Consider the following 18,404-nt stretch of genomic DNA (forward strand, 5'->3'; position numbering starts at 1 on the left):
CCATTAGGAGCAGTATTAATACAGGTTGTGGCAGTACTCGTTCTGTCATTGTGTGTGATGTTTTGTTTCTGTACACTATTGTTGACCTTTGCAAAGGCTATGATAATGAGATGGGTTGGAGTTGTGATGCCAGGCGATCAAACTCAGATGCCATTATTACATGGTGATGATACGGACGTTGATGAAGATGAAAGGATTAGGATCGAACTGGTGGAGGAATATCCATTTTGAATGTGTGATGGTATTTTAATCCTAACACATACCTCTGTTATCAATTGGTTAGTCTGTAGTTTTGATTTTGTTTCACTCTTTCGAGACTCTGTGTGGTCTCGAAGGGGGGGGATGAATGGACAATGTGATTTATAATTTCACATATACTGATAGAAGTGTTAGTCTATATTTTGATGTTTTGATTTGTATCTGTTCTGTATGCAAAAGATACTGGTTTTCTTTTCTTTCATTCTAGAACATATTGGGGCAAGACCACTGTGCGGGTGGTGAATTGTTATGGGACTCCGATGCATTGAATGGATTCAAGACACATCAAACATGAACAATAAGAATGATCTGAAGGACTCTGAACAAGGACTGATGACACAACATCCAGATTCAGACGTCATCGATGCTACAACGGAGAGTCAAGGCTGCTGAGAAACTGCAGTGTTATACATTCTTATGTCTTATCCTATACGTTACATTAGTAGTATTAAAAATTAATTTTCTTTTTTATGTGCAAATTGTTTGGGAGATTATGTTTTTGTTGTTGGGTAAATATAGATGGGACCTCGGATGTTTTCTTTGCTCGATGTTCAGGGACAGTGGGTCTAGGCAGGGAAAGGTCCACTTGGAAGGTACGATGGGTTGACCAGCCTGACTTTGGACATTATTTTGTTTTGATTTGCTGAGAGTTCCATATGTATTTGCTTGAATAATTTCCTTACACAATTTGCTAAAATGCCGCATTTCAGGAGTATGGAGTACTATGTAAGGTTGCCTTGGCAGAGGAGCCGTGAGAGAATTTTCCTGTATACATTGTTTAATAGTTATGAATCAATATTAATATCAGATTTCAAGAAAGATAGCTGCCTAACAGGTTTTTCACTCTCACTTTTTATACTCCATACAATTGCTTTATTGTGGTTGCTATTTTTGTCATAATTATACACAGATATGTTTTCTTCTTTTGTTTGTTAGTCGAGACGTTGTTTAAGTCTCGAAGGGGGGAAATATGTGGTGTATTCTCAGCTGCCTTAAAAGATCGATTTCCCACATACCAATGCACATGTGTTTCTGGTCAGTGGTCCCTAAAAAGAATGCCCTTTGACCTGTTGGAGAGGGGTCTGTCCCTGTGGCCGGAGGGCACCTGTTAAGAGGCCTCGGTGTGACCTCCGCTGCTATGTCCGAATATGGTACTCCTCCCATTGTCTGGAAGGGACGTGTTCAGATTGGGGGCCCCTGGGCGACGGTCTCCAGTTTGCGGCCTATATAACTGAGCTGCCGTGAAGTCTCAAGGCAGATCTTCCATTTGGCCGAAAAGCTTCTCCGAGTGATCTAGACGCTCGTCCTGACCTGTGATTCCTCTCTGTAATAAACTCTATTATAACGGAAAAGAACAGTGTCCGCGGAGATTCCTTCATCCTCATTCTTCAACATCACAGCCGTTTAAAAAATACGACAGGGCAGCAGGTGCGGGACTGAAAACTGACATTTTCACAACTATGTCCTGCTGAAGAAAGACATCGGAACAGCGGGACAACACAGTTATCAGATCCTAGGGGATTTATGGTGTTGCTTTATACACAGCAAACTCAGAGTCTTTGTTGTACAAAACCTATAATGTAATACACATTGTAATGTGTATTACATAGGAGCTATCTAACAAAGTGGCTATCTGGTTTCCTGATACAACTTCACAATGAGAGGATTCAGATGGTCTCTGCAGTCTCTTTTGTTTCAGCCGAGAACAGATTTGTAGAGTTCAGAAATATTAAGCTACAAACTATCACAGAAGAAGAAGCAACTACAGGGGTAATCATCGTGTTCATTGTGTAATTAAAACATGTTTAAGCTTGACTTAATGGAAATGAAATGCTTAATAACTGTCTTATATCTTAAAGTAATTCATGTATCACTGCTGCAAGAGAGCAGTCATTTATATGTTATTATGAAGAAGTGCAGTGATGGGAATATGAAATGTGAAAAAGCAACGTTGCAACCTTCCAAGGAGCTCCATCTCTCTGACGCTCTTGGGCCCCTCCGGTCCCAATGGGCTCAGGACCAGAGTTTGGTTTCACTGACAGGAATTGTATCTCACCACTAGGGGACACTACTGGCAAATATAAGAGCACAATAACTCACCACTTGTGTTACTTCAATACTCAATTGATCTGATAACCAAACAGGATCATGTTGTTAAACCGTTTCTCAGTGTCATAAGAAATAATTCACCCTGAAGGGAATTTCGGAAATCATTATTGATAGCATCCATATACAGTAAAACTGAATCATTACATTTTTAAATAAAAGTGTGTATTTATAGTAACTGCTGGGGACGTAGAAATAAATTGCGAATAATCTCAATAAATCAAGAGAGTCGTCAATTGCACCATACTGTACAACATCGCAGAGCACATTTTTAAGCCATTATAATAGCATATTACATAAGATACAGAGTTTCTTGTGTCCTTGGTCTGCTTCATATACCACATTTCAAAGATCATTTGCTAATGTCTTTTGCACTTCAAGGGTTCCGACAGCAGATTAAATCACTAATGTAGCTCTTTTCACTGATTTAATCTGATTTGCTTTCAGTGAGAGGAAACACTGGACATATATGTTATTTTATCGTTGTCTTCTGAAATGAAGAGGGATGTCATTTCATGACTTCTCAGCCACATTGTTTTATTATGGAGAGCCTGGAGTCTTCAAACTGAAAAAGTAGAACTTAATCTGCCATCTAAAAGAAAAGTTTTGGAAAATTCAAATAAATAACACGTTGCTTTCTATTTGAAATGCATATTAGGTCGATTTGAACTTATATCCCTTTTGGCTGTTACACAACTTGACCCCTATCCACTAGCACATTAATACCAGTAGAAATCCGCCTTTGTTGTGTCACACCTGGAGAATGCTTGTAGTTGTCTTTAGCATCTATATCTGGTTGGCAAATAAAAACATAAGTTTGCTTTGAGTGCTGAAATATTAGCAAAAAGGGCCTTAAAAACTGAAAGAAATGCATCATTGCAACTTGGCAGAGGAGAAGGAAACACAGTGAAGACAAAAAGGAATGGAGATGTGGCAGCAAAAGTGGGATGCAGACTGAAACTGAATAGTCTTATGAATGTATTACATTTGATTCTCTGAGTAGCATCACTTTACACATGTAATGGGGTTGGTGTGTTTCCTGGACGCTGAACTAGTGCCATAAAGGCTAGAAAAGCTGCGCCGTAAAGCGTTTCGTTAAAATTGTATAATTCTCAATTATCTATCCAGTTAGAAGTCCAGGTCCGGATACAACAGCATCTGGGTCCGGAACCGGACCACTTTCTCCCTATTAGTGACCCCTGTACAATACCATAACTTTTATCAGGACTTCTTAATTATTTTTTATTTACTATTCTTAATTAATTTGTATTTATTTATTTACTATTCTTTTTTTCTTTTTTCTCTAGACATTTTGGAGTTACTATAAATTACTTTTTTCATTTTTTATGTTCTGCTTGGCTGGCCCAGGGGGCTCTGGAAACAGCCGACAGGTTGCTTTAAGGGCTACAGCTGTGCCGTTCAACAAACAAACAAAACAACACAATGTATGTAATATGACAATGTATGAATGGAGTTCCATTCATACATTGTCATATTCATGTAATGTGTTTATGTAACTTTGTAAATGCTGTTCATTCTGTACACATGACATCTATTGCATCTGTCCATCCGGGGAGAGGGATCCTCCTCTGTTGCTCTCCAGAAGGTTTCTTCCCTATTTTTTCCTTATGAAAGGTTATTTTCTATTTCTTGGAAGTTTTTCCTGATCCGATGTGAGGTCCTGGGACAGGGATGTCGTATGTGTACAGATTGTAAAGCCCTCTTAGGCAAATTTGTAATTTGTGATATTGGGCTATACAAAATAAACTGAATTGAATTGAAAATGTCTTATTCAACTAACATTAGTTATTTATTTATCTGTGTTGAAATAAGTTGTTGTTGTTGTTGTTGTTGTTGTTGTTGTTGTTAGCTGTTAGCTGAAGCCTACTGAGTGTATCCCAGGATGCATTGGGTCGAATCGCATGTCAAATTAAAATCTGTGTTGCTGATGTGGTATGTGTAAATAATAGTGCTGATCCCAGAGGCCACGCACAATGAAATAACATGTCAATCAAATCCTAGAATGTAGATATGTGCTGTGGCCAGCAACTGAAATAATGAGGAGAATATTAATTGATTAGATTATTCTTTGCACACTTGGAGAGTATTGTAAGGCGTGCATCAAGCAATCCATAGATATGTATATAGCAGTTAATGGTGTTCTTGCATATTTTATACAGCTTGTGTAATTTTAATTCTTTTAATCTGTGTTGACTACACTGTTTATTTTTCCGCTGATCAACAAGGCGTAGAAAAACTAATATCAAAAGCCAAAGGTCTTGATCCCAATTGTGTTATGTGGAATTCAAATATATATCTGAGATTCAATTAAAAGATTTCAAGATTCTTCTTTCATTTTTTATGGTGATTTATATTTACATTGAGGTGATATTACTGTGGCATACTCTTTCTGATAGCCCAGTATGTCCTGAAAAAAAGTTCTGTGAATTATATTATTGTACATTCCAGTGCTGAGGTTATATCCATTATTACAAAGGTTTTAGGTTTTAAAATGGACATGAAATGTGCAAATTACATAGAGAATGAATGGAGCGAGTCGAATCAACCTTTAACAACCTTTAAAAGTGGTTGCAGTTATTATAATGGTGGAGCTTACATATTGTAAGAGGAGATGCATTTTTATGATCTTGAGCTCCAAAGGGTTTAATTGAGTTAACATTTTATTTTTGATACATCTCTAAAAGGAAGAGACATTTTAATTTACCTTTTTGGTGTCAGTGTACATGGAGCAGCTCCCACTCAGCAGTTTTGCCAAACTGAAAACTCACCACCTACTTGTTTGAGTGGGTGAGGGAGTAGAGATTCTAGATAGAGAAACCTTATTCTGATTGTGACATTGTAAAATTTGTTTCAAAAAAGAAGAAATGTCTCTTTCAAAATATGTAAAGTTAATCTGAACTTTCTATTTCTAGATGTTCCATTGTCACTACCGTATATCCTCAAGTTGTTGTCATTAAATTGAAATGCTTAGCTTGCATCTGTGTCCCAGAGCCATTGACACAAAATAAAGTCACAAAACAGGGGCTCAAGAGTGTAGGATGTAGGAAAGAGCAAAGGAATGATAGACCTTAAAAATGAAATGGTTCAAATTAAATGTGACTGGATAACTAATATAGTTAATGTTCATGTTGAGCAGAAAGGGCTTTTCTGTTGTTGTTGTTGTTGTTGTTGTTGTTGTTGTTGTTTCGGTTTTTAAATGACAAACCAACAAGGTTAAAATTGTTTTCAAGGAACTATTGTTTGAAGACTTTCGTGATGACTTTTCATACCTTAAAAAGCTTGTCCAGGGCCACACATTATACTGATTTCACAACTTTAGTAGCATTCCTCATGATGAGTAAATTGATCTTTACGTGTAAAATCAGTGGAGTGGCCCTTTAACAGGTACACATTCGTTCCTCAAACATTTGGTGGTTACACTCGCAGCAATCATTGTAGAAGTATGGTAGTCTTCCCAATTTGGTAAATTATGGTTGAGTGAATTATAATGATTATCATTGTTGTTGTTGTTGTTGTTATTTCTATTTTAAATGGCATGGTGCCTTTGTTGTGAATATTAATCAAAGTGTGGATCTTTTTAAGACAAGTTTTTCCAAAAGGATCTAAGGAGGAAGATAATGTATAGAACACCTACAGAGAGATGTGAGGACACATTTTTCGGCTAATGCGAAGGCGGTCTGAAGAGAATGAGTAGGAGTTCTGGTTATGGACTACCAGAGGAGTTACATGCAACAATGTGACGGACTCAACCTCTTCGTAATGTTATACTGTTGTATTTTGCAATTATGTAGATGGTTTTCCTCTCATGTTAATATAAAAACATATTTGCCCCATTGGCTAGTTAATGGTTACGGGTGCACTGAGCTTATACGGCGGTTACCACTGAAAACGTCGACCCAACTGATGGCCTTGTTGCAGAAGTGTAGTGCCCACCCTCTGGTTCCCCCTGAGGTAAATACTGTTAACTCTGCCAGCACTGGGGTGAAGTATTCCCTTAAATAACAAGGCATTACTCACAAATACTTCTTCATGACATTCCATAACCTGATCCATAACCTGGATCACATTAGTCACTACAGATTAATGTATGGAATTTGTTCCACAATATACACATATACGAAGGACGGTGTTGCTAGAGAGCCAACACAGGTCATTACTAATACCCTTCATTTTATTTTTTAAATATTCCTTCTAATAACTATCGCTTTAGCTGTCCAAATTACTGGGGCATATTGAGAAATTCTGAGTGAACTATTAAGGTGAATTATTATACTAGTAGCACAGTGTGATTTATTTTATTCAAAAAGTGTTTACATGAATATACATTGAAATGTGTTAAGAATATGAAATCATTGTAATTGCAATGTAAGCAGATTTTCCCCATGTGTCAATTTATATAAAATACAGATTGAATGTTTGTTGGGTTATGTGTGAACCTTTATATTCCCAGGACTGGGCACACAAGCAGCCACAACTGAATGCAAAAAATCCAGAATTAGTAAACTAAGAAATATCTCACTCTTGCTTCTGTTTTAGCTGTTGGCAGTGCAATATGGGGTCAAATCAGTCTCAATAATTGCAAATTCACACAGAGAGACTTACAAATGCAAACACAAGATGTACAAATGCGCACAGAATAATTTACAAATATGTTTGATTTACAAATGCACACAGAAGGATTTACAAATAAATTAGACTCACAAATGCACGCAGAACGACGTGTCTGTGTTTATTTATTTGTCAATCGCACTGCATTTGTTTGTGGATTCTTAAGTAAGTCTCTCTGTGTGCATTTGCAATTATTGAGACTGATCTGACCCCATAGTGCAATGCCTGATGCCAGAAGACACATCTTAAAGCAAACTAAAACTCCATGTATGAGCTATATCACATCATTGTTTCTAAAGCATGTACATATATATATATATATATATATATATATATATATATATATATATATATATATATACATATATATATATATATATACATATATCCATCCCATCCATTTTCAATACCGCTTATCCTCATTAGGGTCGCGGGGGCGCTGGAGCCTATCCCAGCTGACATAGGGCGAAGGCAGGGGACACCCTGGACAGGCCGCCAGTCCATCGAGGGCACATGTAGGGACTCTGGGTCTGAGTCTTTGGACTGTGGGAGGAAGCCGGAGAGCCCAGAGAGAACCCACACTGCCACGGGGAGAACATGCAAACTCCACACAGAAGGACCGCTCCGACCGGGAATTGAACCCCGCGGCCCTCTTGCTGTGAGGCGACAGTGCTAGCCACTACACCACCGTGCAGCCCATATATATATATATATATATATATATTATATATGGGAATCTCAGCCCCCTTTGAAATGTAACTGCATAATACTCGTCACTGTCATTGTGTGTTAATTGGTTACATCATATACATTTTTAAACAAACTGTCTGATATTTCTATTATTTCCAATTTAAAACAGTCCAATATAGATACTTTTAAACTACACTGATATTACATAATGATCATCAGACAGTGGCCAGCACGTCTAGCCAGACTTCAACACCTCTCTCTACATGTAAACTACATCTCACAGATGAACTGTTGTTCTATGCTACAGTTCTCGTCATTCCAGGTGCCCTTCCCTGCAGCACTGTGCCAGAATTCAACACAGTCCTGGTTCCTCCCGTCAAAGCTGTTGGGTTGGTCTTTGCCCCAGTACCTGCAAGACACGGAGAAACATCCATATTAAAAATAAATACTACTCTATCCTGTCCTCACAGGTTCCAAGAGATATGAGCATAGTTTCTTACGTTGTGGTCAGTGGTGTCCCATCTACCCATTTCCACTGCCCCTCTATTCCTCCGTCAGTCAATCCAATCCAGACTTCTTTTTCACTTAAATACAAGTTATTTATGAACATCTATGAAGAAAGAGACATCAAAATAAAGTTATTGCAGAAGCTTTTGACAAATAAAGTTACATCCAGGCATGTCATGTACAGTTATTATTTGGGTTAACCACAACAAATAGTTTAAAGCTGCAATATTTTTTTTTTAACAATGGATGCAATGATGAGTTTGCTAATTGTTTCTTAACACTTTCTCCATTTAAACTTTGTAAGGTTATGTCAATGTTTACAACTGATTCCACTGGCCCAGGTAAGCCAAAAAAAAGCACTCAAAGCAGCTTTAAGTACAATTCTAGGAGTGTTACCTTATATGAAATTGAAGCGTCACTAAAACTGTAATTTGTTGTAAAAAAATATCAACGTTTTGCCAACACTTCCTTTTGGTTAAGAACAACTGAAACATAACAGTGTAGATGCCGATAGTACAGCTGTGTGTGGCTTAATCACTGTAAGCGACACCTTTCACATAATACATGATCAATTGATGTATTGTTAAAGGCCCAGTGTGCAGGATTTAGTGGCATCTGGTGGTAACTTAAATTTCCCCCGTGTTCTTCTATGACCATTTCTAGGATGACGCTTACAGTTATGCAGATACAGACAAATGCAAATAGCTAAACAAACCATTTCCTCTGAACTTTTTATTATAGCCAGGTCTGCGTTTTTGTTTTGACAGTAGTTTCTGCCCAAACTCCAGTTACTTTTGCCAACCGATGTGAAGTAGCAGCTGTACTCAAACCTTGTCCAGCCAGTGGGGCACTTCCTAGCTGAAAATGCAAAATGAGTATTGATCAATAAATGTTTAAAAGCAATGATTTGGAGCCCATTTATTAAATGGTGGCTATTGTATAGTTTTGATTTGTTTTTCTTTTTTTTTAACAAGAAGAGCAAGTGCATTTTGCCGGGTGAGAAACTAGTTTGCAATATGAAACATGCTCAATAAGTATCTTTCGTCTAATTCTTTCCACTTACCTGGAGCTATTTTCTTCAGCTTCTCCACCTCCACCTGTACTGCGTCTCTCTCAATAGTCAGGTTGTTATTTTTCACCTTCAACTGGTCCCTCTCCACAATTGCATTTTTGCAACTGCTTTCAAGCTCTTCTTTTTCCTGAGCCAAGGACGCGTAAGAAGCCTGCATCTCATCTGTGGCTTGTATCAGTAGGTTGTAAGAGGCCTGCAGAGTTTCTTTTGATATTGTCAGGTTTTGGTGACTGCTTTCCACCTTCTCTTTCTCACTGCTAGAGAAGTTGTATCTGTCCTGCAAATGCTCAACCTTTCCAATCAAGTCATTGTACCTCAACTGCAGATGCTCTTTTAATCTGGTTGCATTATTGTATTTGTTCTGTAAATTGTTCTTGTCTTTGATTACTGATTCATAACTGGCCTGGATCTCATTTTTGCGTTTGAGTGTTGAATCATATTGTTTTTGTAACAAGAGTTTGGCTGCAGACAAGGCATTGGTATTAGTTTGTAACTGGTCTTTACTGGCTTTTAGCTGTTCTATCTCTTTGCTAAAAGCAGCATTACTGGCCTGTAACTGGCTTTGGCTGAGTTTAAGTGTGTTTGTTTCTTCCGTCAGTAAATTGTTATTGGTCTGTATTTGATCTCTCTTTTTAGATAAGTAATCATTCCTTTGCTCTAACTGATTACGGCCGGTCTCAAGCTTTTTCACATCATTTTGCACTTTCTTCAGGTTCTCCTGTTGTTTCTCTCTCTCGTTGCTCGCAGCTTTTAGGTTGTTCTGATGGTCTTGTTCTACTTTTCGGTCTGCGGGAGATGAGAGAAATCGGTAAATTTATGATTTTACATTGACATCAGAAAACTTTTGAAAACATGTGGCTATTTGACAGTGAAAACAAAGAGGTAGGCTCACAGTTGACACTCTGACCTATGATCCCAGCCAACAAAAGAGCACACAGCAACCCAAGAACAACTGTGGCAGCTCTGAATGGGCTGTTTCTCAATGCATAAACTGAAAGACAGAAACAGAAACAACATTAAAAAGTTGAAAAAATAAATATCATAATGCAACAATTCTATAAATCCTATATTAATAAGTCCTGCTGAGTGATTTGCAACTTTGCCCATGTAGACCTTATATATACCTCAATATAAACACGATGACAAAATCCTTGATGGATTACAGTTGTCATGGTAGTCATATTTTCATGGAGGCTTAGCTCGCTTAGTTTCTTTTGTCATAGTGATGTTTAACTATTTCCACAATGTCCTGTTTTAACAGTAATGCACTTGGATTAAAGCAGTAATCGTCAATTCTTTTGGCCCCATAACATTTTGTGTGGATTTTCTGCTTAAATCTACCTGGCTGCTGCAACTGCAAATACTCCAAATGTACACAAATAATGTTCTATATTGGCAAAGATAGAGTAAATAGGCAATACACATTCACCATATCAACTTTAAAAGATTAAAGGTTGAACTGTTAAACATTTAAATGTTGTAATTCTCATGTGCCATAAAAATGTATTATTGCACTACAAGTTTAATAATTGTGCCTATAATTTTATATAGTTATTATAAGGTATTATTTCTTATTTCTGTTGATCAGAGCTTTGTATCTGAAATAAAAAAGAAAAGTAGCTGGCTTTGAATCCAAATCAGTGAGCAGAAATATTATTTAAAGCTTATTGTCTCATGGTTATATTATTTATATTGTCACATCATTTTGAATGAAGTTCTCATTTTATTACCTGCATACCGGAGCTTGCTGCCATCTCCTAAAAGTCGGCTATAGCCAACTTTACTGTTGTCAATGTCCATGTTTGTCACTGTAGAGGAGCGGTACTCAACAGTCATCTTCGCATCTGATTCATGAGTTGCCTTACTGATGAAAAAATTAATAAAGAAAACAGTGCTATTAGTTCTGAAACATTAGATAATGTTTTTAAAAAATCTGTTCCCTTTCAATTATCAGTAAGTTCCTATCTTGACATAAAGGGAATACTTCAGACTTTGCATTACCTTTGGGATTGAAACATCTGCAAATGTTGTATAGTGTAATAACAATATTACAACATTAATAATACCAAATTTAGACCGTAAATACTATAAATGTAAGATATAAACAAAGTCAAACTTACCTCGGCTTGTAAAGACACAGTGAAATAATTGGAAATATTATGGAAATCTTGCAGAGTAAAACCTTCCTGTAACTCCACCCTGCAAACACATCACACTTCTGCTTCAATAAGTGCCACACTGATTTGTAGGGTCACTTTAAACTTGTCTTCTGTGGGGAAGAAATAGAGGGCTGGTCAGTAGGCGGAGGGAGAGCATCCTTCCTTCCTAATTGCTGACGAGTTGGTCAGCGAAATAGGATGAAGGTTCAACCTGAGAGGGTTGAAATTAAACTCTTGACCTTCCAAGATTGATCTCAACACAGGTGCATCATAAACACACTTTAACCCAGACATAATGAACTCTTGAGTAAAACTCAGTTTGTGACACCTGCCTCCTTTTTGGTCTTGAGGGCATTAAGACATTCAGAATTCTTATTGTTCTGAGTTTGTACTCATGGTTGAATGCACTTATTGTAAGTCGCTACCCAGACCAACATTATTGGCGTCAGCTAAATGATATGTAATGTAATGTAATGTAAAGACATTAATGAAGGCATTCATGATCTCACACAGTAGTGAGAGATCATGAAAAATAAAGCACTTTCAGTTGGCATGATCTACATGAAGCAACACCAACTATTTGTCAATTTCAGAATGCTGACATGAATGCATATGAGGAACAAACAATTTCACAAAATACAAAGATGCTGAATGTGCAGTTTTCATATCATCATACTGTGGAACAGTCTGAGTCAGTTTGATTACTCAAGTTCCAGGATTCATTTTAAGACATTGTGCAATGGCCCAGTAAATCCATTTTATATAAGCTCTATTCAACCATTATGTATTATTATTATTATTATTATTAGGATTTTTGGTAACACGTTCTATGCCTATAATGCATTATATACATACTCTTATAATGCGTTATAATCAAATCATTAAATCCATGCAAGAATACAGAAAACGTGATAAAATACATTTTTACAACTATAGGAATTATAATCCTTGCAAATAAAAGTCAGTGAGTAACCAGCAAAAAGTATATTTTACCATAAAAGTCATAACAACAACAAAAACAACAATAACAATAACACAATAGCAACAGCTCACTCTGGAACAATGCAAGCATTTCAAAAGCTCAAATATGCCCAGCTGCTCTGAGGAATGTGGGTGTGCGAGTGCTGCCTTGTTCTCCTGTGCGCCCCAAACTCAACCCCACAGAACACCCTGGACCGAAGTGGCAGGATATGACCCCAATTCATATATATTTTTCTTTCATAAAATTAATTAGAGAAAAATTTGAAATGTCTTTCTCAAGTTCATTAATACTGCATAGACCATGGACGTTTTTGCACCCAAATGGCCATATTAGGGAATCACAGAAGTGTTCCAGGCACTTTCAGTAGGCAAGTTACATAGTCCTAGTTTCTTTGTAACAAAGGACTCTAACACTTCAAGCATTGAAAAACGTTTTATTTTAAGCAATATCAAAATAAAAATTATACCAGCAACTAACTTCAAACTATTTTAACTTGCATCTGAGCAGACCTAAAGACAGTCAGTCCGTCTCACTGTGTGCTCATTTGCATATTCATGCAATTCTATATCTAGCTGTAGGCAATGGCTCTGCCGTGGGTCAAAATATTTAAAATAAATTGAGCTGAACTGAATGGTTGAATGCCAGTTATAGTAACTGATAGGGTGCAAGTATAATGTTGCAGAAATGTTCAATTCTAGTGTTTATGGTCATTTGTGTACCTTCATACAGACTTGGGAGGGTATAATACAAGCTATGGTACCATAAAAAAATAGCATCTTTCCCCAGCTGCTGAGGATCTTGGTGCTGAGTAAGTCAACTGAAGAGAAGCTTAGAAGAAGAATGGAGTTGACAGAGCTGGGGTCAACTGCTACACCCATCTATTATCTCATACGAGCAGTTGTGTTTTTAAGATCAGTTGATATCTAAGAAAGAGCCTCAGACAGAGTCATGAATACACAGAGATGAACTCTCCATGGAGTATAGACAAAGCATTATTCACTCAGAGATAACGGTTATGTGGTTCATTTGAATGTTACTGAGTAAATAGAGTAAAACCTTCAAATAGAAAGCCTGCAGGACTTTATGAATATGAGGAAAGTCGTGCAAATGAGATATTAATTTTCATATTGTTCACTTATTTAAAAAAGGGCACTGGACCAATTTTAAGGTTACTCATCACAATGAGTACGTTACTATGGAAACGTTTGTATTGTATTTAATTTGTTATATAAGGCATTTATAGCATCAGAGACAATCAGTGCTGAACTACCCCGTTAATACCAGCCAGTGCGGTCATAGACATGCAATATAAATATATATATAGTTATTATATTCTGAATATAGGTTAATATTAAGGCATTTAAAATGGAATCAAAACTAAATTACAATTTAAAAAAAGGTACTGAAATAAAATGTATCGCTTCTTACGCAGACATTGTATTTTCATTACATAGCATCTCAAATGAAAAGTCCAACAACTCATATAGGTTTGTTTCCTCACCTGGCTCCTATGTTTGTGCTCTGATGCTACATCAGAATGTCACATTGCTGATACTGGTGCCACACCAGTACTGGTACTACACCAGTATCAACAATTTGACATCTTTTGACATATGATATGATATATTATATCGAGCCTTGTCTGATTTGCCACTGGACCCAAGAGCAGAATACAGACTGAGCAGGAGTAGTTCACAGTTTATTGAAAAGTACCAGGGGCTGAAATAATGTTGGTCTGGGTAAGCGTCAAATGAGGGCTGGACAGGCCATGTGAGCCGAGTGGCAGGCTGGCGAGGTGTTGAGCAGGCAGGGAGAACAGGGAGGCCGGCTAATAGCAGATTGGGTTGTTAAGGCAGGCCACAGGGGATCTGGAGAGGGGCAGTGAGCCTGACGCGGCTTAGGTAAACACAAGTTAAATGAAGTTACAAACAATAGCTGGGAACCTAGTTTGGCCGTAGTATTAGTACCACGTGTGAGGACTGATAAATCACTGATAAATCACTGATAAATCACTGATAAATCTGCCGAAAACTGGAGCGAAGTGCTGGGGTTTGTAAACTGTTGGCGCTTGATGAATGGATGAGTTGCATGTGTGCACATTTGGCAGAAGGAGGGAATGATGAGCCACACACACACACAGACAGACAGGACAAACGGGGGACCAACGAGAAACACAAGGAGGGGTGAGAGGCAGAGCAGAGACCATCACAATAAACAACTGTCTGTAGTCAAAGTCAGCCATGCTAAACTCTGCCCAAACAAGTTAAGTGGTGCTTTAAGATTAAGATAAGCAGATAACAGACGTCATTTTTATGATGAAGTTAATTCATTTTTCAGTTGTCTGCACTCCCACTAAGTCCGTGCTGTCCATTTTCAGTGATCTTGCTATTTTTTATACAGTCGAGTTTGTAGTAATGATGATGGACCCTGTAGAATTTTTTTTACAGTAAATCCAATCTCGCACACTGTGTGGGGTTCACTAACGGTTACGTCACACCGGGAAGCCCAGGCGCTGGTATAACAGGTGGGCCGCGGGCTTGTACGCTGTGGTTCCCAGGACAACAGAGGAATATCTATGAGTGACAGCAAACTCCACAACCTTTCGTCCCAGCACCATGCCGACTCCACGCCGCTGCCAGCTCCGGCCAACAGACATCCGCTGCAACTCAACAACACCTCCTGGCTTCTGCTGGACGACTGCTGCTACAATACCCACCACTTTGTCCTCCAGCACTGCGACCCACAGACAGGAGTCTAAAGGGGAGGGAAAAGTCACAACATGAACATCATTAATAAAGAATTTGAAAAGAGGAAAATCATTCAGTTTAAAACTCTTTTTTTCTTCACAGAAACAAGAGTCATTTTCATCTTGTAATCACAATAATCATTCAAAGAAGATGCACATTCTCCTTTTCAGTGAGTCCCTCAGTCTGGCTTTATTGTCAAGGAAAACCTGGCCTTTGACAGGCATAGAAAGGTTAGAGAGTATAACTCAGTGAGTGGCAATGTTGGTAGAGTTGTTTATTTTGGTTTGTATTCCTACATTGATCTGTACTGTCTTGTAGTGTCTTCTAATAAGCTATTACAATTCATAAGCAATACAACGGCTTATTTAATGTGATGTAATATGCTTCTTTAATCATGATTTGTTTGATCCAATTCTATAGTCTTTTAGTTACTATTTTTTCTCTTAATGTGAGCATTGAATATACCTGTCTACATCTTGATTAAACATAGTAGATTGTGAAAACTGCATTGTTACAATTACAAGAAACAGGATATGATAGAAGTTTGTGTTTTTCACTGGACTAGGAGCTTTAATCTGTGTATGTGACAATACCTTGATTTTAGACTACATTAAATTCTCTTTCATTGACAATAATTGTAGTCTACATGTTGGGTTCAAACACTTAGAAGAAAACTCACTACCCTGATCTATATGTTCAGACATGTAATGGTATGTTTAATCCTATGTTTAATAATTTGGTAACATTTCACTTGCCTCAATACTACTGTATGCATTACAGTGAGTCGGAAATAGTGGGAGCAGATCAGGTTTCAGTTAGTCCTACACATGAAACTTATATTACAATATAATATACCTGGGGATTTCATGTAAAACCCTTCGATGTCTCCCATTTCATTGCTCATGGCGTGCTCCAGGTAACGATGGATCACGTGTCTGCTGTAGAAGTAGCGCCCATACAATACAGTTGCCAGGAAGAGTCCCATCATCCACCAACACATGGTGATGACAACACATACAGCTGCCATAGGGAAGATGGACAAGATAATAATAATACTAATTATACATTTTATATGTATAGCGCTTTACAAGGTAATCAAGACACTCAAGATGTGTGTTACCTACCAGATTAAACAGCAGAGCCTGGGCTACAAGAATATGTTAGATGTACATGCTCCAAACACAACTCAAACACCAACTAAATTAATTACCAAATATCAATATTAATTTCTCGCAAAAAGTCTGACCACTCGACAGCTTTGTGGCTTGTGTTGTGTTTATCTTCTTGCGAGGGACAAACGGAATAGCTTTCTAGAAAGTAGACAACCGTCAGATTCACATATCCTTCAATTTCTTCTCCAACAAAGCATCAGCAAAACACAGCCAAGCATAACAAGTCTTTTTGATAATTTGTAGATAAATATTCAGCACCTACCTTGGCTGAAAAAAGACGATAGTCTCGTTTGAAGCACTATATCCGCATTGCTAACGGACAACTAACTTCCTGTAACTCAGAAAAGCATTCCCGGGTCCAGTTCAGTCATGTTTTTTTCACCTGGTTATTATTAGCTTATTGTCTGCTTTTGTTTATCGAAGTCAAACTTTGCAGAGAGACAGTTCACATATTGTGCAATGATTTTGGATAGTTTTAAATTTGCAGCTGCATCATTCCAAAGAAATAATCATCCTAAAATCTCACAAGTGTTGCCTTTGTTATAACACCTGTCAACTGCCTGCAATCCTATTCATCAGACCCGTCCTGTGAAATACCCCGGCTTCCTTCTCACTCGTCGCCAGATTATTTCGTCCGCTCAGTGGTAGTGCGACTCTCGACCGCTCTGAGTCCTTTCAACGACAAAGAGTACTTTTTGTGATTTACTACGTCTTGACTTTATGACTAACCTCTGTTCCTGGTGTCGATTCCCGTGCCTGCAGGATTCCCCAGCCACCACCGCTCACGCCACCACACCTCCCTACCTGCATTCACCTCTGGCCAGACCAGCAGCTATCTTTGAATAAAATCCATTCCTTCACCTAGCTTGCCATCTCTGTGTCTGCCTAAACCAACCCTAACAACACCACAATTATTCAAATAGCCCTTGTGGTTGCAGAGATTAATTTGTGTTATTATGGGTATGCAGATTTTTGCTAAAAGACGGAGTTAATCCACCACTAAACTTCATATTCTTAGAGAATTACACTGACAAACTAATAGAAGCAGGCTTTGAATCAGTCCAACAAAGAACATTCCAAAACACCAACTGTTTCTGTGTTGGCTCGAGGTTTAAAAAGACACAAAGGTTTATCCATGAGCTCCACAAAGAGATGTACTGTAGCTAATTTAATGCAGTCATTTTATAACAACTTCTGCGGTATGAAAATAAGTCGTGGCGGTGACGACAGAAGGCGAGAGACTGGTAGGCCTTAATTAAACTAGCGTGACTCACTTCTGATTTGAGAACTCTCCAAAGGGCAGTTGAGATCAAAAATAATCTGTGTATCTGACAAGATCAAGCATGCCAAATGTGACATGAGGGTGGATCAGTTGGATTCTATATTTAACACGCGATGACGCCTTTTGGTTGTGATACTTGGAAAATGATATTGACACAAATGTTGAGAGTGGAAGAAGCATGAATGAAGGGCTAAAACCAGAAGTAGAGACGAAAACTGGATGAACCATCAATCATAACAGGAACACCTTTCAAGGACAGAGCTTGAAAGGCACTTCATAAAAAAAAAAGACACCTGCCTGTGTCCTTTACATGTAATTGAGTAACAGCACTGTCTGCATAGATGCACTTTATGAGTGCATCTTGAAAAAAACCTGATGTAAAAGACATAATTGTTAAATTATAAAACCAAAATGATGAACTTTAGGGCGGCTGTAGCTCATGGGGGAGAGTGGTCAGCCCACTACTCCTTAATACCTAAGGATGGGCCAAATGCAGAGAAGCATTTACCCAATAAAGGGATCAATAAAGGATATAAGATAATAATAAAAAAAAACATGAAGCTTCATCTCTCAGTAATGTCAAACTATCACTAAAGAATCGTATATTGCTTTAAAATGTTCCCTTACAAATACAGAACCACAAATACACCCACACATATTCTCTTTGTCTTCATCTCTCGCTCCTTTTTGCAATATACATACTATGAGCACATACTGCCTCCCACTCACTTTTATCAACACTCACTTTGTCTATGGGTTGTGTAGTTAGATGTTTACCATATAAATTACCACTATCACAG

At 37.9% G+C, this 18,404-nt stretch overlaps 2 protein-coding genes across 2 annotated transcripts; both read right to left on the bottom strand.

Annotated features, from left to right (window-relative positions):
• Positions 1–7,664: 7,664 nt before the first annotated feature.
• On the bottom strand, positions 7,665–11,543 carry LOC117735721 (CD209 antigen-like). The gene is made up of 7 exons (XM_034540540.1): positions 11,383–11,543; positions 10,993–11,126; positions 10,155–10,253; positions 9,254–10,048; positions 8,906–9,048; positions 8,184–8,293; positions 7,665–8,092 (listed from the first exon to the last, which is right to left on the bottom strand). Exons 2-7 carry the CDS (start codon positions 11,096–11,098, stop codon positions 7,954–7,956), a joined length of 1,392 nt encoding a protein of 463 aa, XP_034396431.1. The 5' UTR covers positions 11,099–11,126; positions 11,383–11,543; the 3' UTR covers positions 7,665–7,953.
• A 1,149-nt stretch (positions 11,544–12,692) lies between these two features.
• Positions 12,693–17,098, bottom strand: LOC117735737 (N-acetylaspartate synthetase-like). Its single transcript, XM_034540542.1, has 3 exons — positions 17,052–17,098; positions 16,006–16,170; positions 12,693–15,157 (listed from the first exon to the last, which is right to left on the bottom strand). The coding sequence occupies exons 2-3, from the start codon at positions 16,148–16,150 to the stop codon at positions 14,895–14,897; spliced, it is 408 nt and encodes a 135-aa protein (XP_034396433.1). The 5' UTR covers positions 16,151–16,170; positions 17,052–17,098; the 3' UTR covers positions 12,693–14,894.
• Between the last annotated feature and the right edge of the window lie 1,306 nt (positions 17,099–18,404).

This window comes from Cyclopterus lumpus, chromosome 1, assembly GCF_009769545.1.
Source record: "Cyclopterus lumpus isolate fCycLum1 chromosome 1, fCycLum1.pri, whole genome shotgun sequence".
Taxonomy (NCBI): domain Eukaryota; kingdom Metazoa; phylum Chordata; class Actinopteri; order Perciformes; family Cyclopteridae; genus Cyclopterus; species Cyclopterus lumpus.

Coding starts and splice junctions, on each gene's coding strand:
- LOC117735737 (XM_034540542.1), bottom strand. CDS start 16,150: ATGTGTTGGTGGATGATGGGACTCTTCCTGGCAACTGTATTGTATGGG. Junction 15,158..16,005: donor GTTTTACATGAAATCCCCAG/GTATATTATATT, acceptor CCTCCCCTTTAG/ACTCCTGTCTGTGGGTCGCA.
- LOC117735721 (XM_034540540.1), bottom strand. CDS start 11,098: ATGACTGTTGAGTACCGCTCCTCTACAGTGACAAACATGGACATTGAC. Junction 10,049..10,154: donor CATAGGTCAGAGTGTCAACT/GTGAGCCTACCT, acceptor CATCTCCCGCAG/ACCGAAAAGTAGAACAAGAC. Junction 9,049..9,253: donor GCTGAAGAAAATAGCTCCAG/GTAAGTGGAAAG, acceptor TTGCATTTTCAG/CTAGGAAGTGCCCCACTGGC.